Source organism: Budorcas taxicolor, chromosome 9 (assembly GCF_023091745.1).
Source record: "Budorcas taxicolor isolate Tak-1 chromosome 9, Takin1.1, whole genome shotgun sequence".
In the NCBI taxonomy this organism is placed as follows: Eukaryota; Metazoa; Chordata; class Mammalia; order Artiodactyla; family Bovidae; genus Budorcas; species Budorcas taxicolor.
Window position 1 is genome coordinate 45,827,861 of NC_068918.1, and position 25,580 is coordinate 45,853,440.

General features: G+C 36.1%; 1 protein-coding gene across 1 annotated transcript in view; it reads right to left on the bottom strand.

Moving 5' to 3' along the window:
• MANEA (mannosidase endo-alpha) overlaps nucleotides 1-25,580 on the bottom strand; it is a 72,049-nt gene that overhangs the window by 11,094 nt on the left and 35,375 nt on the right. The window contains exon 2 of the mRNA XM_052645981.1: nucleotides 21,533-21,642. Within this exon, the coding sequence (XP_052501941.1) occupies nucleotides 21,533-21,642 (110 nt within the window). The remainder of the gene's footprint in view (nucleotides 1-21,532; nucleotides 21,643-25,580) is intronic.

Genomic DNA, 25,580 nt, shown 5'->3' on the forward strand with positions numbered 1-25,580 from the left:
TTTCAGAATGTAAACTTAAACAGGACTGAAAAATGACCAAGTAGAAGTTGTTTATGGAAAAGTTTCCATGTGCTGTGACAATTGGGGTGTTGTATTTTAAAATTATTTTTTGTGTTTCTTCTGGTTATTTTCCTTCATATCAACATATCTTTACAATTCATTGTACTTATGATTACTGTTAACTTTCTTGTTTACAAAACTCAGATAATCTCAGTGATCAAATATTTTTGTTTCTTTGTAGTTTTACTGTATAATATTATTGAAATAACTATATCTCTGTTCTATTAGGAAAAATAAAATGGTTCTGCTTCAAGAGGGTGATGTAGGAAGATTATGACTTACCTCCCTCCACAGACAAACCAAATCTACAGCTTCCTCCAGAAAGAACCTGCTGGAGTGACCTCATCACATCTGGTAAATGAGAGGGAAATCAAACCAAAGCAGGTAGGAAAGGCTGAGACAGAATCTCGTCATAAACCCCATTCCCAGTAGTGACATACAATCCAGAGGGAACTCAAAACCCAGAGCTTCTCCCTGAGGAATAAATAGTTTGTATCCCATATCTAGCATACCAATTTCTAAGACCAGCACATGAAAGATGAGTCCCCAAGATATCATCTTTGAATATCCAAAGAGATGTAGCTCTTAAAGGGCTTGTATGCAGACTCATTCAGTCCAGGGACCAGTGCAAAAGCAGCCCTAATGAAAAGTCCCCAGATTTTATGTAAAAGAAACCCATTTGCTAATTTTAAAAGCATTGGTCTGAGAGGCAAAGGCCTGCTGGGATATTCTATGGGGAAAGAGGAGGGAGATCTTTGTTCACCCTCTGCTTAATAAAGCCAGCAGGTGCCATCCTTGAGCTCCACACCTGCCTCACTCCAGGTAGTGGGTGGCATCACTGGGGTCTCCCTCTGTCATGCTCCAGAGCACAGTATTTCCAAGAGAGGAGCCTCTAGATTTTGCAGGTGCCATGAAGGAACACCTGTTGATCACGTGGATCTGGAGGCCAGGGCAGCTTACATTGTGGTCCTATAAGCCTGAATATATTCATACTTTTTAAAACCTGCTGCCTGAGGGGTTGAGTTTCAATCAGCAACCATCAACAGAAAGCTTTCAGGTAGCACCTAAAGGACACTGGTCTTGGCATACCTTCAACTATTCAGTTCAGTTCAGTTCAGTTGCTCAGTCGTGTCCAACTCTTTGTGACTCCATGAATCGCAGCACACCAGGCCTCCCTGTCCATCACCAACTCCCGGAGTCCACCCAAACTCATCTGCATCGAATCGGTGATGCCATCCAGCCATCTCATCCTCTGTTTTCCCCTTCTCCTCCTGCCCCCAATCCCTTCCAGCATCAAGGTCTTTTCCAATGAGTCAACTCTTCGCATGAGGTGGCCCAAGTATTGGAGTTTCAGCCTCAACATCAGTCCTTCCAATAAACACCCAGAACTGATCTCCTTTAGGATGGTCTGGTTGGATCTCCTTGCAGTCCAAGGGACTCTCAAGAGTCTTCTCCAGCACCACAGTTCAAAAGCATCAGTTTTTCGGTGCTCAGCTCTTTTCACAGTCCAACTTTCACATCCATACATGACTACTGGAAAAACCATAGCCTTGACTAGATAGACATTTGTTGGCAAAGTAATATCTCTACTTCTTAATATGCTTTCTAGGTTGGTCATAACTTTTCTTCCAAGGAGTAAGCATCTTTTAATTTCATGGCTATAGTCACCATCTGCAGTGATTTTGGAGCCCCCAAAAATAAAGTCTGACACTGTTTCCACTGTTTCTCCATCTATTTCCCATGAAGTGATGGGACTGGATGCCGTGATCTTAGTTTTCTGAATGTTGAACTTTAAGCCAACTTTTTCACTCTCTTCTTTCACTTTCATCAACTATTAGGATCTATTATAAACAAAATAGGCTGCTTAAACAACCACAAAGGTTTGAGACAGTTAGGGAAGTATTAAATGATAAGATTCATCTTATATACAAGGTCAGTGCTTCAAGACAGAGAAAGGTGAGTGTGTCATTAAATGCACAGAAACTAATACAGAGAGGCAAGCAAAATGAAGAAATGTATTCAGAGGAATACGCTCCAAATGAAAGAACATAAGATAAAACCTCAGAAAAATAAAACAAACTTTAAAGAGTCAGAGATAAGTAAGTAACCTGATAAGAGCTGAAAGTAATGGTAATAAAAATGCTAACCAAATTCAAGGGGGGAAGAAAGGTTGAACACAGTGAAAATGCAACAAAGAGAAAATATAAGAGGTCACAGAGCTAATTATAATAGCTGTGCTGATAAATATACTAGAGAGGTTCAACAGCAGACTAGAAGCAGAAAAAAAGGGCAAGAGGCTCTTACGCAATCTGAGCAGCACAAAGCATGACAAACAGTGAAGACAAATTAAGAGACTTCTGGGACACTTACCATGTGAATGCTTATTTGATGCTATCCTATAAAGAGCAGAAAGAGAGAAAAGTGCAGAAAACTTATTGGGAGAAGGGTTAACTGAAAAATCCCCTAACACAAGGAAGAAATACATCCAGGTCAAAGAAGCCCAAGAATGCCAAATAAAATGAGCCCAAAGAAAACCACACCAGGACATATTATAATTAAAAGGTTAAGAACCCACATACATACAGTCAAGTAATCTATAACAAAGGAGCCAAAAACATAAAATGGGTAAAGGACAGTCTTTAATAAATGGTATTAGAAAATAGTGTTAGAAATACCATGCCCTGGAGCATGACAGAGGGTGACCCCAGTGATGCTGCCCACTACGTGGAGTGAGGCAGGTGTGGAGCGCAAGGATGGCACCTGCCCTGCTGGCTTTAGGAAGCAGAGGGTGCAGAGATCTCTGGCCTCTTTCCCCACAGAATATCCTAGCAGGCTTTGCCTCTCAGACCAACGCTTTTAAAATTAGCAAATGGGTTTCTTTTACATAAAATCTGGGTGCTTTTCAAAGGCCTGGACAGAATACACAAGAATGAAACTAGATCAAACATAACTAAGAAAACAAAAGAGAACACACACAAAAAATCAGAAATGAAAGAGAATAAACTGTAACTGACAGTACAGAAATACATGTGATAAGAGACTACCAGGAATAATTATAAGCCCCAAAAATTACATAACCTAGAAGAAGAGTACACTTTCCTAGAATCATTCCAAGACTGAACCAGGAAATGACCATAACATTTAAGGAGACTGAGTTCATGAACTGGAAGAGTTAATACTGTTAAAATGTCAATACTGCCCAAAGCTAATTACATATTCAACAAAAATTGCATCCGAATACAATGTCATTTTTCACAAAAATAGAAAAAATAATCCTCAGTCTTGTACAAAACCACAAAAGACCCTGAATAGCCAAAGTCAATATTGAAACAAGAGAACAAAGTCAAAAAGGGATTAATCTCCAAAATACACAAACAGCTCATGCAACTCAATATTAAAAAACCCAATTGAAAAAATGGGTATAAGATTTAAACAGATAATTCTCCAAGAAGGCATACAGATGGCGAAAACACACATGAAAAGATGCTCAACATTGTTAACTATGAGAGAAATGCAAGCCAAAACTACAATGAAGTTTCACACCACATTGCTTAGAATGGCCATCATCAAAAAATCTATACAAAATAAATTCTGGAGAGGGTATAGGGGAAAAAGAACCCTCCTACCCTGTTCAGGGGAAAGTAAATTGGTACGGCCACTAAAGAGCACAGTATGGAGGTTCCCTAAAAAGTTAAAAACAGAGCTACCATATGACCCAGTAATCCCACTCTTAGACACATACTGTAGGAAAATCATCATTTGAAAAGACACATGCACCCCAATGTTCACTGCAGCTCTGCTTACAATAGTCAGGGTATGCAAGCCACCTAAATGACCATCAACAGAGGAATGGATAAAGATGTGGTACATATTAATATATACAATGGTGTATTACTCAACCATAAAAAACAAAACAAAATAATGCCATTTGCAGCAACATGGATGGACCACGAGATTGTTGTACTGACTGTAGAAAGTCAGACATATTAATAGATAAATATATGATGTCATTTATATGTGGAATCTAAAAAAAAATAGTACAGGTGAACTTATTTACAAAACAGAATCACAGATGTAGAAAGCTAACTTATGGTTACATGGGATATGAGGGGGAGGGATAAACCGGGAGACTAGGGTTGACATAAACAAACTACTATATATAAAACAGAAAGCTAGTAAGAACCTACTGTTTAGTACAGGGAACTCTCATTCAATACTCTGTAATGACGTATATGGGGAAAGAACCTAAAAAAAGAGTGGACATGTGTACGCCTGACTCATTGGAAAAGACTCTGATGCTGGGAGGGATTGGGGGCAGGAGGAGAAGGGGACAACAGAGGATGAGACAGCTGGATGGCATCACTGACTCGATGGATGTGAGTCTGAGTGAACTCCGGGAGTTGGTGATGGACAGGGAGGCCTGGCGTGCTGCGATTCATGGGGTCGCGAAGAGTCGGACACGACTGAGCGACTGAACTGAACTGAAACTAAGACAGCAGTATAAACCAACTATATTCCAATGAAAATTTAAGAGTTATCAATAAATAAATGAATAAATAAAACATGTGCACAGACACCATGAAAATATATTCAGTCATGAGAAAAAAGGAAACACTGCCATTTGTTTACAAGGTGGATAAACATTATTATCATGATGTGAGACAGACCCAACAATGAAAGACAAGTATTTTATGTATCTCTTATAGTGGAATCCAAAATAAAATGAACTTGAAAACACAGAAAGGAATGATGGCTACCAGAGGCTGGGAGGAGGGGGAATGAAACAGATGGTGTTTAATATATTTGGGGTTCCTTGATAGCTCAATTTGAGCATTCTTTGGCATTGCCTTTCTTTGGAATCGGAATGAAAACTGACCTTTTCCAGTCCTGTGGCCACTGCTGAGTTTTCCAAATTTGCTGGCATATTGAGTGCAGCACTTTCACAGCATCATCTTCCAGGATTTGAAATAGCTCAACTGGAATCCCATCACCTCCACTAGCTTTGTTCGTAGTGATGCTTTCTAAGGCCCACTTGACTTCACATTCCAGGATGTCTAGCTCTAGATGAGTGATCACACCATCGGGATTATCTGGGTCATGAAGATCTTTTTTGTACAGTTCTTCTGTGTATTCTTGCCACGTCTTCTTAATATCTTCTGCTTCTGTTAGGTCCATACCATTTCTGTCCTTTATCAAGCCCATCTTTGCACAAAGTGTTCCCTTGGTATCTCTAATTTTCTTGAAGAGATCTCTAGTCTTTCCCATTCTCTTCTTTTCCTCTATTTCTTTTCATTGATCATTGAAGAAGGCTTTCTTATCTCTTCTTGCTATTCTTTGGAACTCTCCATTCAGATGCTTATATCTTTTCTTTTCTCTTTTGCTTTTTGCTTCTCTTCTTTTCACAGCTATTTGTAAGTCCTCCCCAGACAGCCATTTTGCTTTTTTGCATTTCTTTTCCATGGGGATGGTCTTGCTCCCTGTCTCCTGTACAGTGTCATGAACCTCATTCCATAGTTCATCAGGCACTCTATCAGATCTAGGCCCTTAAATCTATTTCTCACTTCCACTGTATAATCATAAGGGATTTGATTTAGGTCATATCTGAATGGTCTAGCAGTTTTCCCTACTTTCTTCAATTTAAGTCTGAATTTGGCAATAAGGAGCTCATGATCTGAGCCACAGTCAGCTCCTGGTCTTGTTTTTGTTGACTGTATAGATGTTCAAGCTGGTTTTAGAAAAGGCAGAGGAATCAGAGATCAAATTGCCAACATACACTGGATCATGGAAAAAGCAAGAGAGTTCCAGAAAAATATCTATTTCTGCTTTATTGACTATGCCAAAGCCTTTGACTGTGTGGGTCACAATAAACTGTGGAAAATTCTGAAAGAGATGGGAATACCAGACCACCTGACCTGTCTCTTGAGAAATCTGTATGCAGGTCAGGAAGCAACAGTTAGAACTGGACATGGAACAACAGACTGGTTCCAAATAGGAAAAGGAGTATGTCAAGGCTGTATATTGTCACCCTGCTTATTTAAATTATATGCAGAGTACATCATGAGAAACGCTGGACTGGAAGAAACACAAGCTGGGATCAAGATTTCCAGGAGAAATATCAACAACCTCAGATATGCAGATGACACCACCCTTATGGTAGAAAGTGAAAAGGAACTAAAAAGCCTCTTGATGAAAGAGGAGAGTGAAATAGTTGGCTTAAAGCTCGACATTCAGAAAACGAAGATCATGGCATCCGGTCCCATCACTTCATGGGAAATAGATGGGGAAACAGTGGAAACAGTGTCAGACTTTATTTTGGGGGGCTCCAAAATCACTGCAGATGGTGACTGCAGCCATGAAATTAAAAAATGCTTACTCCTTGGAAGAAAAGTTATGACCAACCTAGATAGCATATTCAAAAACAGAGACATTACTTTGCCGACTAAGGTCCATCTACCAAGGCTATGGTTTTTCCAGTAGTCATGTATGGATGTGAAAGTTGGACTGTGAAGAAGGCTGAGTGCCGAAGAATTGATGCTTTTGAACTGTGGTGTTGGAGAAGACTCTTGAGAGTCCCTTGGACTGCAAGGAGATCCAACCAGCCCTTTCTGAAGGAGATCAGCCCTGGGATTTCTTTGGAAGGAATGATGCCAAAGCTGAAGCTCCAGTACTTTGGCCACCTCATGCGAAGAGTTGACTCACTGGAAAAGACTTTGATGCTGGGAGGGATGGGGGGCAGGAGGAGGAGGGCACGACAGAGGATGAGATGGCTGGATGGCATTACTGACTCGGTGGTATGAATCTGAGTGAACTCCGGGAGTTGGTGATGGACAGGGAGGTTTGGCGTGCTGCGATTCATGGGGTCGCAAAGAGTCGGACACGGCTCAGCGACTGAACTGAACTGAAATGAACTGATAGCTCAGTTGGTAAAAAATTCGCATGTAATGCAGGAGACCCTGGTTCAATTCCTGGGTTGGCAAAATTCTCTAGAGAAGGGATAGGGTACCCACTCCAGTATTCTTGGGCTTCCCTCGTGGCTCAGCTGGTATAAAGAATCTGCCTGCAATGCGGGAGTCCTGGGTACAATCCCTGGGTTGGGAAGATCCCCTGGAGAAGGGAAAGGCTACCCCCTCTAGTATTCTGGCCTAGAGAATTACCTGGACTGTGCAGTACAGGGGGTCACAAATAGTCGGACATGACTGATCAACTTTCACTTTTCACTTTCACTAAGAATATATACTTGCAACTAGTAGATAATTAAGTTATGGAGAGCAAATCTAACCGTGATTATAAACAACAAAACTGTATTATAGTAAACTTGCTAAGAAACTAGGTCTTAACTGTTCTCATCACAAAAAGAAATGATAATTGTGCATCATGATAGAGAGGTATTAGCTATCAGTGACAGTGATATTACAATATAAATAAATCAATGTTATAATTTTAAACTTACACAATTTTATGTCAATTATACCTCAATAAAATTTTAAAAAAAGCAAAAATCTGATATGTTTTTCTGCGTCTCAAAGTCCTCTACTGCCTGCTTCCCTCCTGCATGCCCTCCATCCCCCACTGCAGTTAGAACGAGGCAGATCGTCCTACTCTCATGTGCTGCCATTGTACCCCTCCTCCAATTACTTGTGTTTGTCTCTGACCACCAAGAGATTGCAAGGTCTCAAGTGTATGGAAGATGCCTTTCTTCCTACTACCAGCATCTCCAACAGTACCTGCCCCATCGCAGACCCTGAATGATTTCCATGAAACAGACAACCATCAAATTAAACTCTAGGTTTGCCATTTACATACCCATTTAGGTAACAGTCATCAAGTTTTCACCATAAATTCACTTTATTAATTTAAGAGCAATAAGATAAAAAAAAAAAGGTCATAAACAGTAAACTGTTTTCCAAATGAAGCTAAAAAATCATTTAGATAAGAACCATAGATGTAATACTCCTAATTTTAAGTTTCACATGGTCAAAAATCTGCAGAAGCCTGAGTAGCAGACATTACGATGACTCTCGAGCAATAGGTCAAATAAATAATGGATGGCGATATATCAAAAGTGTAAGAAATATGATTTACATATAAAGTAGAAAAAACTTGCTCTTTTAAAATATGATACTAAATTTATTTAAGTGCAAGAACATCACTAGTGGCTGAGTTAGTTCTTTCCCCTATAATTCTGATTTTCTTTCTAGTTGGATAATTTAATTCAGTCAGGTTTAAGGTAATGATGTTTTATAGTAATAACAACCCACAATCTGAGTGTCTTCAAAGACAAAATGTGTTTACTACACATAGGTCTATGCACTGGCTATGCTGGTTTTGTTCCAGACTATGGATCAAGTTCAGTTTTGCTCCATATGTCTGTCATTCTGGGTCCCAGACAGAAGGAGCACCTGGGGCATGCTGTTCACATGGAAGAGGAACACAACCATGGAAACACATAATACTACTGCTCAGACATGGTATACATGACTTTTTTTAACATCTCATTAGTCAAAGCAAGCCATCAGGCCAAGCCCAACATCAATGGGACAAGAGATATACTTGCTCTTCCCACAGAAAAGAAGGAAAACAGGAATAGTTGTTGAAAATCTATCAAAACTATCTATTGTGCTTCATCAAAAGATTATTTCACTGCTGTGTTATTAATGATATAGTGGTAAATACCCAGCTGTGAAATTTATAGTCTCTACAAAACCAGACTACTCAATGACAGTTAAAACTGCTATAATACTTGTTCTAGTGAATATGCAGGCAAGTATATAAAAGAGCAGATCTCTAAATCTTTTTGAAAAATCATGATTTACATTTCAGTACTGAGCGACTTTCACTTTTACTCAATTACTCTTCCAGAAGAAATTAGTGTACATTTGCAAAATATAATACAGAATAATTTTTATTATTGTCATTTTTATTTTTCTTATGACTTAAAAGGTACTCACTAAATGACTTTCAGTTGAAGTTAATAAATCAAAATTGCAATCACAATGTATTTAGAGATGAATATTAGTTAAAGCATTATGTAATAAAAACTAATGAGCTATGACAAAAGCTTAACTGTGAGGCTAATTCCTTAAAAACTCTCTATTCCTAAACAAACAAAGAATGAAAATAAAAACATTTTCATCTCAAAAAATAGAAAGAGTAAAACAAACTCAAGCAAAGAATGAGAAGCACATTAATCAAGAATGAAGTAGATATAATCATTGGAATATTTTAAAAGTAAAATCATTGCTTGGGGCTGGTGCACTGAGACGACCCAGAGGGATGGTATGGGGAGGGAGGAGGGAGAGGGGTTCAGGATGGGGAACACGTGTATACCTGTGGTGGATTCATGTTGATGTATGGCAAAAAAAAAGAAAGAAATATAAAATGGCAGTCAGTGTAAAAAAAAATAAAGTAAAATCATTGATAAATTGAAGGGCCACTTTGGGGGGAAAAGGGCCAAGTAAATCTATACTAACCAAATTGGGGGAAAGGGCAGATTATTTCCTTAAAGATTAGCAGGCAAAAAGTGTTAATAATGAACCTATTTGTTTTACATTTAAGGTTTCAGGTGTGAACAGTTATATGAATTTAGACCCAAGTTTATCAGCACAGAACTCATAACACTATTATTCTTCTATTTGTATCATATTGCCTTAGAAGTTTCAGTTATTCTAGTAATTTATTATCATTAATTAAACATTAACTTTTCCTCATATTTAGAAGCAAAGCTTTTCATTCTTTACAAAAACAAAATTTTACTACAAATAAAATTTTCATCAAATTATAAAAAATGTTATGCTGAATATCAACACAACAGAAATCACACAAAAATATAATAAATAAAACCACCTTATCACTTCATCCTGTCATTCTACAAATGAAGCAGATAAGACAGAAAGATGAAGTAAGTAATTGAAGATTCCAGAGTACTCAGCTGGGACAAGAACTCCAGTCTCGTGGTTCCTGGTCTATTTTTTGGCACTGGATAGAGTTCATTACCAGACACAAGGCCAAGAAATGTTTCTAAAATTTTTGCAAATTATTAGCCTGACTGGTTCCACATTTTTCTGATCATGATAATATACAATCTGAAGCACAGAGAAATTAAGTATGCTGGTGACCACACCTCTTGGCCACATTCTCCTTCTGCACAGAGGCTTTAAATAGAACCGGCCAGCTATCTTTATGCATCAGGACATTTCACTTTACCTTTAAGAATGTCCTGAAAGTACTAAAATTGCCAGCTCTCTTGAATTGCAGAGGCTTCTGACTTCCCATCTCCCAGGATAACAGTAGAGCCTGGACAAAAAAGTGGCCTTTGGATCTGTTTTATGGAAAATAAATCATGTTTCTCCAGCATCGACGGACTTCCCTGTAGCTCAAATGGTAAAGCATCTGCCTGCAATGTAGCAGACACAGGTTCAATCCCTGGGTTGGGAAGATCCTCTGGAGAGGGGAATGGCAATCCACTCCAGTATTCTTGCCTGAAGAATCCCATGGACAGAGGAGCCTGGCAGACTATACAGTCCATGGGATCGCAAAGAGCTGGATACGACTGAATGACTAACACTACACTACTAACCATCCGGACTCAGACCTGATGCCAGAACCTATAGGTCTGTCTACTCACAGATTTCAAGCACCAATAAGAGCTCACTGAAAGAAACTGAGGACATGGCATATGACAGCTCTTGCCAGTCAGCTAATTTAAGAGATGCGTCCTTACCTTCAGGATTATAAAGTAGGAGGCTTCATTGACAAGAATAAAAAATTCTTGCCTATTTAGCTATTTCTCTTTCTCTAGAGTTCCATTTATATTCCCCAGTAGCTACCGAGTCTTTAAGCTGCAAAAGGTATATTTAGACTGATTTTCCACATTTTAATTTGGACATTAATATTTCAACTTGGATCCATATTATCTCTTAAAAGAACTCACTCAATCAGCCTATGTTCAATTTAGCTATATAAACTGCAAGAAGTTTTTAAGAGTGAGAGCAACCTCAGGGCACATAAGTCTCTAGTTAAAAGATATTCTAATTCATGTTTTCAGTAAGATTTGCAAACACACTGCATTGAAAAAGAATAAACTTGAAGAAAGAACAATCTGAGAAGTAGAATTATTAGACATGTAAATTAATGCCCAAGGACATAAAACAGCAGGGTAGATAATTCAAAAAACTAAACCAGCATCATGAAGTAAAGATCATTAAAAAACATTCCTTTTATACCTCACTCTCAATGATTCTTGAATTATGTTAGATCTTCATATGGAATGTCTTGTTTCTAGACCCGCTATTATTTTCACTGATCTCTGTGTGTATACTGATGCTAATGCCATACTCTTAATTTCTGTCCTTTTAAAACGCATTTTAGTATCTGGGAAGACAAGTTTTAAATGTTTAGTAAACACTTTCCTAGCATTTATAAACTCTGGAATAGACTGTCAAATTCTTCATTTAAAATCTCACTGAAACTTTTATCTGGGACTGCGTTCAATTTATAAATTATATTGAAAATGAACTACAAATGTCAGAGAGAATGGTTACTTTTGAAATTTTGAATCTTTCCATAAAATTCATGTTTTCCCATTTATGTAAATCTTTCATTTCCTTCAATAAAATGCTAACAAATCTTTCTATATCTACTGCTAATGTTATTCTCAATGTAGTTTTCCCTATATTTTCTCTTGTAATATATGAATCCTATTGACTTGCATATTTCTTTGGTTCTAGTTACCCTATTGGACTCATTAAATCTAAACAGGTTTTGTAAATATTTTCCATGTACAAAAATGAAAATTTTACTTAGAATACATTTTGATACTTAAACCACTTTGTTCAGACTTTCTATTACAATATTAAGTGACATTGTCTATTGAGGGCATTCTTGACTGATTGTGGTTTATTGAGCATTAATGTTTATCCATTAAGTATGATATTTGATATAGGTTACTAAAGAATATCCTTTATCAAATTAAAGAACTTTGGTTATTAAGAATTCTATCAGTAAAGAGTTTTTATTCTCTCAAAAGTTTAATATCAAGATAATCATGTTTTATCTCCTTTAAATAATCAATAAAACTTGATTTTTAACATGCGCCAGTAACTAAGTGTTTCACATGTATTACCTTATGTAAGGTATTAATAGATTTTGTTACTTTTTCCATTGAGAAATGAGGAAACTGAGGCAAGGCTAGTAAGTGGTTGAACTAGGACTGAATGCAGGCAATTTGGATTAAGATTTCATACTCCTGAATCCACTCATAGATTCTTGTTAATAAACACTTCTCATATAAGTTTTCCTTGGAATTTTGCATATATTTTCCTTAAAGAGGTCACTCTATAAATTTCTTGTGCTATCCTTGTTTATTTTTTGAATCAGAATTGTGTTATCATTACAGAATAAATTTGCAAGTCTTCCTTGGTAACCAGTCTCCAACACGGCCACTGATGATCCCCATCTCCTGATATTTCAAAACCTGTGCATTTGCCTTGCACACTGTATGAGGATAGGTTTATCAGCAGAGAAACCAATAAAATAGGGCATACGTGAATAAAATAGGGCACACGTGACAATCACTTCCTCAATTAGATCACAAAACACTGCACATTCTACACTGAACTCTCTCAAGCCATCATTATGGGAGAAGCCAGCAGCCATAAGGAGACATAGGGAGTCTTGTGGAGAGGCTGTCCACAAACTAAGTCTCATATGCCTGAAACATTGTAAATCAACTACACTTTAATTAGAAAAAAAAAAAAAAAGGACCGAGTCTCATTCCAACAGCTAAAAGAAACTAAGGTATGTCAACTACCACATAAGAAAACCTGAAAGTAGATCCTCTAGCTTCAGATGACTACAGTGCCAGCCAACAGCTTGATTACAACCTTCTAAGAAATCCTGAACCAGACTCACCAGGCTAAACCACTTCCGGATTTCTGATCTTTAGAAACTGTGCGAGATACAAAGTCTTTGTTATTTTAAACTGCTGAGTTTTGGGGTAACTTGTTATAAAGCAATAGATAATGAGAAAACCTTCCACTGTATTTCACTACAACAAGCATCAACTGGTTCTGAAAGGTTGAATAGAATTGCTAGGTAAGATCTGGTATTTGAGGAAGACGTACATTCAATAAAAATTTTCTAGGATACAAGTCAATTTAGATTTTTTTAAAGTTCTCACTGCCAAAAAAAAAAAAAAACACTTTGTGTTTTCCAAGAATACTATTCATTTTTTATATATTTTAAATATGGAAGTGTTGGTCACTCTGTTGTGTCCGACTCTTAAGACCCCAGGGACTGTAGCCCACCAGGCTCCTTGGTCCATGGAATTGTCCAGGCAAGAATACTGGAATGGGCTGCTGTTTCCTTCTCCAGGTGATCTTCCCAACCCAGGGACTGAACCTGAGTCTCCTGCATTGCAGGCAGATGCTTTACCATCTGAGCCGCCAGGGGAGCCTATATTTTAAATATGACAATATACAATCTTAAATGAGCTTCTATCTCTACTAGTATTCCCTTTCAATTTTTGATATCATGTTTTGTCTATTTTTCCTTTTTTTAATCTTGCTAGTGGTTTATTTTATTCTTCCCCAGAGTGGAAAAATAATTTATCAAGGCTACTGATTTTGAAGGTCTTGTATTTATTTAATTAATTGCTTATGTCATCCTTATTAATCCCTCCTTGTAATTTTCATTTATTTCATCATCCATGTCCCACATTGGTATTGATAATCTTAGTGCTGTTTATTTTTATATCATCCTAAATTTTCACTTTTGATCTTTACTTTAAAAGAAGTGTTATTTTCAGTTATAATGTTGTAATTAAAATTTTAGACAATTTTATACTAAAAAGTTGAAAAAAATGTTTGAGGGCTTCCCTGGTGGCTCAGACAGTAAAAAATCTGCCTGCAGTGCAGAGACCCCAGTTCGATCCTTGCATCAGAAAGATCCCCTGGAGAAGGAAATGGCAACCCACTCCAGTATATTCTTGCCTGAGAAGTCCCATACACAGAGGAGCCTGGCAGGCTACAGTCCATGGTATCAAAGAGTCCAACACAACTTAGCAACTAAATGATTAATGAAACGTTTATTTTGGCATTACTTTTAATGTTCAGTTGAACTGAATATGGACAGAGAATGCAGCCTGTATGGTTATTTTTTTGTGAATTCATTAAGATTAATGTTGGAACTACTACATAACCAATTTTTAAAAAGCATCCTTGGATTTTAAAAATAATTTCTATTCTCTTGCTTGCTATTCATTATAAAAATTTCCTTTGTAGTGCTATTCAAAATCCTTTTAATCATTACTTCTATTTGTTTCCATGATTCATTAATTTCTGAAATAAATGAAATTTTCCCACAGTTGTAACACATCTTACTATATGGGTAGAATATACTTGGTCTTATGACTGCCTTCAGACTTCCACCTGCATTTTTTAGGTACATGAGTGTATGAGTGTGTGTGTGTGTGTACATGTATGTATGTGCTATACAAGGTTTAAATTAAAATCCAATTTTGACAGATTTTTAGACAGTAGTTTGTTTTCGAACTACCTTAGAAATATTTAAACTCATATGGTTAAAAAAATTTATTTTTAGTAAATCTTTGCCATCGAAGATACTTAGATATGTAGATCTCACTAGATGGTTTAGTCACTTAGTTGTGTCCGACTCTTGCGACCCCATTGACTGTAGCCTGCCAGGCTCCTCTGTCCATGGGATTCTCCAGGCAAGAATATTGGAGTGGGTTGCCATTTCATTAGCTTTATAAAAGAACACTGCAATTCTCTCTTTTCTGCCATAATGAAAATAGAACATATATAGAAACATATTAATAGAATGGAACGATTAGCAAATTATACTCTAGATGAGGTTTGGACTCAAATTTTTCATGAGAAAATAAATTATTATAAAAGATTCTAAGTCATTATTCTCACATCAAGTTTTAATAAAAATGACTACTCCAAAAATTGCAATTACTCTCCTCATATCCCAAAGAATAATCCATGAGTATTTTATTATCAAATTGTCAATAATTTGATAATAAAATACCTTAAAATACCTTTAGAGGTTCTAGTTCTTGATGGCAATGTAGGGGGATCCATAACTTACCTCCTACCAGGGACACACCAAATCTACAACTATACAGGGAACAATTTTCTCTGAAAGAAATCCAAAAACTAGCTGAGTGACTCCTACATACTAGTGAAAAAAAAAAAGACTGATATTGAAATGGGTAGGAGAGGCTGAGTCACAATCTAACTATAAACTCCACTCCTGGTATGGAAACCCACAAATAGGAAGAAAACACACAACTCTTGAGCTTTTTTTTGAGCAGCAAACAATTTGAACTCTATATCTGGTACCCCAACTTTTAAGACCTGCACCTGAGCAACAAATACCCAAAACATTTAACTTTGAAAGTTAACAGGGCTTCTGTCCATGATACACACAAGGCTATAGTGAGCTCAGAAACATTACACAGACAGTCCATGAGGATTCACTATGCCAACACCCAGGGCCCAGCCAAAAGGCAGACAATTAAAATTGCCTAGTCTTTCTGTAAAAGAGACTTGGACACTTATTTAAAGCTTCAGTTTAAGTGCCAGGCATCTAATTTAGGACATACCTAGAAGCTTATTGAATACTCTCCAAAGACCAAGAAGGCTGGCAAGAGCCACCTTGGTGTCCTCCTCCGTCTCACTCCAGGTCACCAGTATCTCCCAGAAAGAAACTTGTGCACGTGTCTGGTGGCCTGGTTTTTGCTGCTGCAGCTAAGGAGGTACTACCTTGATCATCTGGCTCTGGCTGTCACAGTGGTGAGCATTTGTCAGCCCCACAGGACTGAAACAAATGGAGAAAGAGAACATAAGCAGCAACAACTCAGTGGACAAACCAGAGAGGTAACAGACAGGCACCCAATCTTTCTGTGAAAAAGGACTATTGTCCTGTTTTCATAGATTTGGCCTGAGGGGAGGGCATCAAATTAAACACAAGTCGAGGGCCAGCTGCAATCTTGGGAACTAATTGGACATCAGCTTCGCAAAGACCCTGTGCCCAGCCCCAGGTCACTGGTTATCTCTGAGAAAGGAGCTTCTGCCCATATTTGGTGTACCAACTTTTGTGGTTGCTGTCCAGAAGAAATAACCCTTGATGCCTGGCTTTAGTGGCTAGTGGGTCTTGAGTTCATGGAACTATTTGGATGACACAAAGGAAGAAATGGTTTTTAACTATCGTGCAGGACTCAGTACACAGAGAGCAGAGTGAAAGGTCCATCTCCCAGACGTCCATGGAAAGAGGTATCTATGTATAACTTAAAAGCTGCTGCCCAAAGCCTGGCTTCCAATAAGCCCAAATTTAGGTGCTGACTGAGATCCTCCCTTTTAGGATATGGGCAGGTCTTGGTAAACTCTCAACTGCGAGGAGCCTAAGAACCAAGTAGGCAGTTTGGACAATCACAAGGATATGAGAGACAACCAAGAAATAGGACAGGGTTAAACATTAAGGTTTATCTTCTATATGAAGTAACACCTTCAAGATAGGGAGAAGAGGTTGTTTTATCTAATATAGCAGTCTCCAACCTTTTTGGCACCAGATTCTGGCTTTGTGGAAGACCATTTTTCCATGGACTGGGGGTTTCAGGATGATTCAATCACATTACATTTCCTGTGCATTTTATTATTATTATGTAAGTTCCACCTCAGATCATTAGGCATTAGATCCTAGAGATTGGGAACCCCTGATCTAATACACAGAAACCAACAGAGAATGTTAGGGAAACTGAATAAACAAAGGACAAGTTCCAAATAAAAGGACAAGATAAAAACTTCAGAAATATACTTAATGAAAATGAGATTATCATAATGTAAATGATTTATATGACAAAAAGTTCAAAATAACTAATAAAGATGCTCACCAAAGTCAGGAGAACAAACCAAGAAAAAAAGTGAGAATTTCAACAAATAGAAAATATAGCAAAGTACTGTACAGAAATGATGAAGTTAAAGAATACAACTGTACTGACAAACATGAGGGCTCAAAATCCCTCATTAGAAGATTAGAAGCAAAAGAAAGAATCAGTGAATTCAAAGACAGGGCAGTTGAATTCTTCCAACTGGAGCTGCAAAAAGAAAAAGGAACAAAAAAGAGCAAAGATAGTCTAAGGAATTTATGAGAAAACATCAAGAACACAATTATTTACATGAGTCCCAAAATGAGGAGAGAAAAAGGGGAAGAAAATTTGTGTGAAGACATAACGACTCAACACTTCCTTAATCTGGAGAACGAAACAGACATCCACATCCAGGAAGCCCTGAAAGTTCCAACCAAGATGAATTTAAGAAGACCCACACCAATGTATAATATAAATAGTCAAAAGTTAAAGGACAGACTCTTTGAAGTAGCAAGAGAAAAACAACCTCTTATATAAAAGGGAACCCCTATAAGACTATTAGCATATTTTCCAGCTGAAAAAATATAGAAGGGCGTGGCATTTTAAAGCTCTGAAAAAAATTAAACAGCCAAACAAGAATACTCTGCATGGCAAAGTTATCACTCAGAGTTGAAAGAGATATAAAGAGTTATCCAGAAAAATAAAACATAAGAGTAATGACCAATAGCCCAGTCCTACAAGAAATGTTAAAGGGACTTTTGAAGATGAAACAAAAGGAAAAAATATAAGCATATAAACCTCACTGGTAAAAATTAACATATAGTAAAATTAGAAAAAGCTAATGTTGTAAACAAGATTAATCACTTATATAAAGTGCTAACATGAAGGTTAAAAGACAAACAGTAAAAATAATTATAAGCACAGTAATTGTCAGTGAATAAGCAAGGTAAGATGATGTAAATGGAGACTTCAAAAATATAAAATATGAGTAAGTAAAAACATAGAGCTTTAGACTGTTACCAAAGTTAATTTGTTGTCAACTTAAAATAGACTATTATAAATATAAATTGTTTTATGTAGGCCTTATGGTAACTATAGAGCAAAACTAGAATAGGGACACAAAAGATAAAGAATATAGAATTTAAGAATGCCACTACGGAAAATCATCAAATTACAAAGAGTAGCAAGAAAAGTAGAAAGAAAAAAAAAGAAATTATAAAACAGCTATAAAATTATTAACAAAATGGCAAGAACTCCATACCTATCAATAATAAAAAGTCATCTTTATCTCACCCACAAGATTCTCACTTAGATGTACAAACACACAGACTGAAAACAAAGGGATGGAAAAGTATATCCCATACTCTTGGAAACCAAGGGAAAGCTGGGGAGGCAACACTTGTAAGAGACAAAGAAGAACATAAAACAAAGGCTGTAATAAGAGACAGAGGAGGAAGAAGGTCGTTACATAGTGATAAGGGATCGATACAACAAGAGGATAGAACATTTGCAAATATGTTAGCACCTAACATAGGAGCATCTAAATATAAATACAATATTAACAGACCTAAAGAGTAAAACAGCCATACAATAACAACAGAGGACTTTAGTACTCCACAGACATCACAAATAGATATATTTCCAGAAATACAACCTTCCAAGACTGAATCATTAAGAAACAGAAAAATCTGAACAGACTGGTAAGTAACTTGAAAGGAAATAATCAGTAATCAAAAATCTCCAACAAACAAAACCCAGCATCAGACAGCTTCACTGGTGAATTCTACCAAATATTCAAAGAAGAATTAATACTAATCCTATCAAATTCTTCCAAAAATTTGAAGAGAAGGGAACACCTCCAAACTCATTATATGGGACAAGCAATATGCTGATACTAAAAGCAGTCAGGATACCACAATAAAAAATAGTTAAAAGCCAATATCCCTGATGAACAGAGATGCAAAAATTCTCAACAAATATTAATAAGCTGAATTCAACATACAACAAAAGGATCATACACTGTGATCAAGTGGGATTTATTTCCAGGATGCAAGGATGAATTGACACCCTCAAATCAATGGGATACACATTCACAAAATTAACCATATAATTCATATGATCATCTCAAACAAAAAACAGAAAAAAAAGCATTCAACAAAATTCAACACCCGTTCATGATACAAACTCTCTACAAAGTGAGTATAGAGAAAAAGTACTTCAACAAAATAATGGCCACATATCACAATACTGCAGCTAAAATCAGACTCAAGGGAGAAAGCCAAACGTTTTTTCTCCATGATCAGCAACAACTTGGGGATACCTACTCTCACCACGTTTATTCAATACAGCACTGGAATTCATAGCCAGAGCAATAATGTAACAACAACAACAACAAATGAAAGGTATCAAACTCAGAAAAGAAGGAGAAAAATAGAAACTGTTGTCTCTATTTACAGACAACAATATGTTGTCTCTATTTATAGTCCCTATTTACAGACAACAATATGTGACATCCTGAAAACTCAAGCCTTCATCAAAAAACTTGAAATGAACAAATTCAGTAAACTTGCAGGATATAAAAATCAATATACAAAAATCTCTTGCATTTCACTAAGAATGAATGAAGAAAGATAAATTTATGAAACAATTCCATTTATCACTGCATCAGAAAGAATAAGCTACCTAGAAATAAGCTTAACAGAGGAAGTGAATGATCTGTATCCTGAAAATTGTATGTTAATGACAGACAGTAAAAAAACAGAAGTAGATGTTAAGATATCCCACACTCGTGGATTGGAAGAGTTAATATCATTAAAATATCCATATTACCAAAAGCAATTTATAGATTCAATGTGATACTAAAGGTATTTGTCACAGAAATAGAACAAACAATTCTAAAATTTGTATGCAACCACAAAAGACCTTAAAGCCAAAGCAATCTTGAGAAAAAGGAATGATGTTGGTGGCACCATACTTCATTTCAAACTATATTACAGAACTATAGTAATCAGAATAGTTTGGTATTGTCATAAAAATACATAGATCAATGGAATAGAACGCAGAGCTCAGAAATAAACCCAGGCACCTGTGGTCAACTAATCTGCAACAAAGGAGCTAAGAATATTCAATAGGGAAAGGACAGTCTCTTCAATAAACAGCATTGGAAAAACTGAACAGCCACTTGCAAAAGATGAAATGGAACTACCTTACACTATACACAAAAAATATCTAAAAATGGACTAAAGTCTTAAGCATAAGATCTGAAACCATAAAACTCTTAGAAGAAAACAAAGGTGTAAGCTCCCTGAAACTGGTGTTGGCTGTGATTTTTTTGGATTTGACACCAAAACCAAAAACAACAAAAGTGAAAATAAACAAGTGACACTACATCAAACTACAAAGCTTCTGTACAGCAAAGGAAACCTCTAACAAATGAAAAGGTAACATAATAAATGGGAGAACATACCTGCAAACCATGCATCTGAAAAAGTGTTAATATCCAAAATATATAAACAAGTCCTATTAACACATCAGCAAAAAACAAACAGTTTGAAAAACGTGCATCACTTCTGAATAGACATTCTCCCTAGAAACATATACAGATAGCCAACACTTGAAAAGGTGCTCAACGTCACTAATCATCAGGGAAATGCCAATCAAAACCACATTGAGATACTGCCTTATACCTGTTTGAATGGCTATTATCAAGAACTGTTAGTGACCATGAGAAGAAAAGGGAACACTTGTTCACTTTGGTGGGAATATAAATTGATGAAGCCACTATGAAAATAGTATGGAGCTTCTTGAAATAATTTAAAATAGCAATATACTATCCTGCAATTCTCCTTCTGGGTACTTATCCAAAGGAAGCGAAAGCACTAACTTGGAAATATAACTGCATCATTACTTATAATACCCAGGAAATGGAAATGCTTATGCTGGAAGCATCCATAATGATGAATGAATGAATAATGAAAAATGGTGTGTGTATACACACACACACACACACAAATATTATATTATTCAGTCAAAACAAACAAACAAACCAGGAAATGTTGTCACTAGTGACAACATGAATTAACCTTGAGGGTGTTATGCTAAGTGAAATAAGTCTGTTAGATAAAGACAAATATCATATGATCTTGTTTATATTTAGAATCAAAAACAAAACAGCAATCACACACACACACACACACACATGCACACAAAACATAAAACAACCAACTCATAGATACAGAGAACAGGTTTGTGACTGTTTGAGACAGGGGGTGGGTAAAGTGTGTGAAGATAGTTAAAAGGCATAAACTTCCAGTTATAAAATAAGTAAGCTTCCAGGATGTAAAGTACAGCTTCATAACTACAGTTGATAATACTGCATGGTATATTTAAAACTTGCTAAAAAGAATACAACTTAAAAATCCTCATCATAGCAAAAAGACAAAAAAATGGAACTATGTGTGGGGATAAAAGTTAACTAGACTAATTGTGACAATTATTTCACAATATATACATATATCAAGTCATTATGCTGAATACCTTAAACTAATCTAATATTATATCTCAATAAAATAAATTAAATACCTTCAGATTATATTTATGAGCTTTATCCAAAATAGTTGGTACCAAGTTATCAGTAGGTTCTCCATTCTCATCATTCAAATCAGGTGGGTACCAAGATAGGGCTAGTACACCTAATAGAAACAACCAAAAAGAAAATAAAAATAAACATAGGAACAGAAAAGACTACAGGTATTTTTAAAAAAAAAAAGGCAGACAAGGACAGTATTAACAATAAAAAGAAACATATTCAAATAATGTTATTTTGTTACTTTACTTAAATACCACTTATAGTTATTTGATTACTTTGTATACTCAATACTTTAACCTTTTTCTCAGGTATTAGTATCTTTTAATTAATAGATTTTAGTTTTTAAAATAAGTTATAGATTTACTGAAAAGCTGTACAGAAAATAAGAGTTTCTGTATTCTCCTCTCCCACTCACCATCCTCCCATGCCATACAGTTTCTCCGTTAATATTAACATCTTACATTAGTGTGGTAAATTTGTTACAACTGTGATGAACCAACATAGATATATCATTATTAACTAAAGTCCACAGTTTACATTAGGGTTCCCTCTTTGTACTGCACAGTTCTATGGCTTTTGACAAATGTATAGTGTCAGGAACCCACTATTTATTACAGTATCACACAAGGATAGTTTTACTGCCTTCAAAACCCATTGCACTCCACTTAATAACTCCTCTTTCTTCTTTTCAATCCCCCAGAAAATAACTGATCTCTTTACTGTCTCTATATATTTTGCCTTTTTCAGAATGTTATATAGATAGAATCGCAAAGTAACATTTTCAGACGGCTTCTATACTGTGAAATGTGCATTGAAGTTTCATTCATATCTTTTTATGACTTGACAGCGCATTCTTTTTATTGCTAAATAACATTTCACTCTATCAATATGTCACAGTTTATCCATTTACCTGTTGAAGACATCAATGTTTCTTAAAATTTTTGGCAATTATAACAATAAAGTTGCTATAAACAAACAAGTTCAAATTTTTGTGTGGATCAGTATCACTTAACAGATGACTCAAGTGATTTTAAAATTACAGTTTATCCCTATAATACCTACTTGCTTTTGAACTAATAAACTACAAAAAGAAAGTTTTAAAAACAATAAGCTTGCAAAGAATTACTAACTAGGGGAAGAAATCTTTGAAATCAACTAATTCAAACCCTCATTACCTACATAAAGCAAGAGGCCACTGAAAGCATGGTGAAAGTGAAAGAAAGTGAAAGTGTTAGTAGCTGAGTCAGGTCTGACTCTTTGCCACCACATGGAGTGTAGCCCACCAGGCTCCTCTGTCTGTGGAATTTTCCAGCAAACATACTGGAGTGCATAGCCGTCCCTTTTTCCAGCAGATGTTCCTGATCCAGGGATCGAACCCAGGTCTCCCACATTGTGGGTAGATTCTTTAGTCTGATCCACCTCTAAATCATATAACAGACTCTTTAGGACAAGAAGAAATACACAATGTTATCAAAAGACAAGTATGTGGAAATGAAAATAGAAAACAAAAAGGCAAAGTTAGAAACTGGCAGAGAACTAAATTTAAGACTTAAACCTTGTGTTACCTATGTCATGTACAAACAGAAGAGCTTCCCCAGTGGCTCAGTGATAAAGAATCTGCCTGCCAATGCATGAGACATAGGTTCAATCCCTCGGTCAGGAATATCCCCTGGTGAAGTAAATGGTAACCCACTCCAGTATTCTTGCCTGGGAAATCCTGTGGACAAGAAGCCTGGCAGGCTATAGTTTATGGGGTCACAAAGAGTTGGAAACAACTTAGCAACCAACCAAACAAAGCAAATACAAGAAAACCAATACAAACAGAGCAGTCCCACCTACAGAAACAAAACAGAACTTGGAGGTTAAGTTAACAGAAAAAAAGGTATCTGTCTCCTATACAATTTTATTTTATGAAAAATATAAAAACAGCAGCAAGAACAGTGAGACAGAAAAAAAATTATAATACGTGGGGCTTCAGGGGAGCTTTTAGTTAGCCATGAAAGCAGTCATTAAAAAAAAAAAAAAATTGATCAGGAAACTCTGTAGACAACTGATCAAACATTTAAGCTGCCAAAGTTCCCAGCTTATAAGAAGTACATCAATTTCATGCAATGTGATTGTAAACTTCATATAAATTGATTGTAAAGTGTCACCAATGAAAAGCGACAATACGAATTTTCTCAACATGGAACCTATCAAAAAACCCTGAAAAAAAGAAATGAGAAAGAACATGAGAAAACAATATAAAAGAGAAACATACAAAAGAAAGTTTATGCCACAGAGTTCAGAAAATTATGAACATGGCATGTTTCCATGAAATTAAAAGCAAAACAAGATTCCTATTTCTAATAGTAGATTAGGATACTCAGACCAAAATTTCCAACAAAAACAAATTATTAGAGAAAAACGGGAATGATAAACTTCCAAAAGTCAAAGAGCTGAAGAGAGTAAAGAACTAACTACATGTCTAGAATGAAGTGAAAAGGTGAAGTCAGAGAGGTAACTGAGCAAGGAAGTCAGTCTGCCCTAAGCAAAACTGGCAGAAGTAAACCAGCCCTCAAAAGCAGCAGATGAAATCCCCCATGGATAATGCATAGGAAGTCCTCTAACTCCATAGAGAATGTAAAATAGCTAGTATTTCCTACTGTATTGGTAAACACAAATATAGAATATTTTCATGATCACAGAAATTTCTATTGTATAGCATTGCTAATACACTGATTCTCCAAACAACTTAGCAACTGGTTCTCGTCCAGTGATCTCTTCCTCTTTATCCTTGCTGAAGATACACTGTAAGGCTCAGGGAAAACGTTCCTTGTTCTTCCTTATCCTATTATTGTGTTTCAGCTGTTTTACTGTATCGATTATCACTTCTACATGTTGAATTATATCCCCATATTGTGCTCCATAATCCAATTTACCTTTGTACAGTGTATTTTGGGCTGTGTTACTCATGAGCTTTGAATAAGTAATGGCCTGGGAACCAAGCCAATGATAGTCCTACTTTGGGAGGGGAACTGGTCCATTTAAAATGCTAATGAATCCTTCAGAATAACCTGAAAGGTTTCTCTAAAATATGTCGACCAAGTATCATTTATACGTAAAATCTATCACAGCATATTTCTACCATTCCAATTGCTAAGTGAGAAAGGATACTCTTTAAAGTCCCTTCTTGGAACATTAGTATATTAAATACAGATCACTTCATAATGATCACGTCCTCCCTCCACATCACTTATCACAAGACCTTCAATATAAGTGAAACCCAACAATAATATTTTTGTTAAGCTAAGTGATTCTAAACAGAGTAATACTTAAGAATACAGGTAGGAAACAGACACAGAAAATCCAGCCCAATTTTGTCATCTGATAGATGTTTATCTTTAGATAAGTTAGCCTACTTAAGTCTTCACATTTGTAAATGGGAATAAATTTAGTTCATAACCTAAAAGTCTGTTTTAAAAATCATACATGAGAGAATGCATTATGCAGAGTGGCATTCTTCCAAAAAGTAATTTAAAAAAAATTAATAAAAAGAATTATTAAATAAAATATGTAAGACAGTAAAATGGTAACTAAATTTGTTTTTGTTTACCTCAACAGAGCTTGTGATAGTTTCTCTTATATATGGGGAACATACTTAGTGCTTCTTTCAAACATCTCAAACATTCTTTCAAATTAAAGATTTCATAGAAAGAAAGGCAAAATGGAAATGCCATTTCCATACATAAACACTTACAACTACACAGGATGACAATTAAAAAAAAAAGACATTATAAAAAGCAAGAAAAATAATGCACAGTCAAAGCATTCAGTAGAGAAAGACTGGCTCAGATCTGAAATAGATGCTGATATCATTAAACAAGGAATTTAAAATTAATATTACGATTTAACATTAAAAGATCTAATAGGAAAGAAGAGATGAAAACTAGAAGAACTAAATAGAAATGCTGGGGGGGAAAAAAAAACAAGCAAAAAAAATCACTAAAGTTAATAAAAAATGCCTTCAAAAGATTCATGAACATCAGAGCTGAGGAAAGG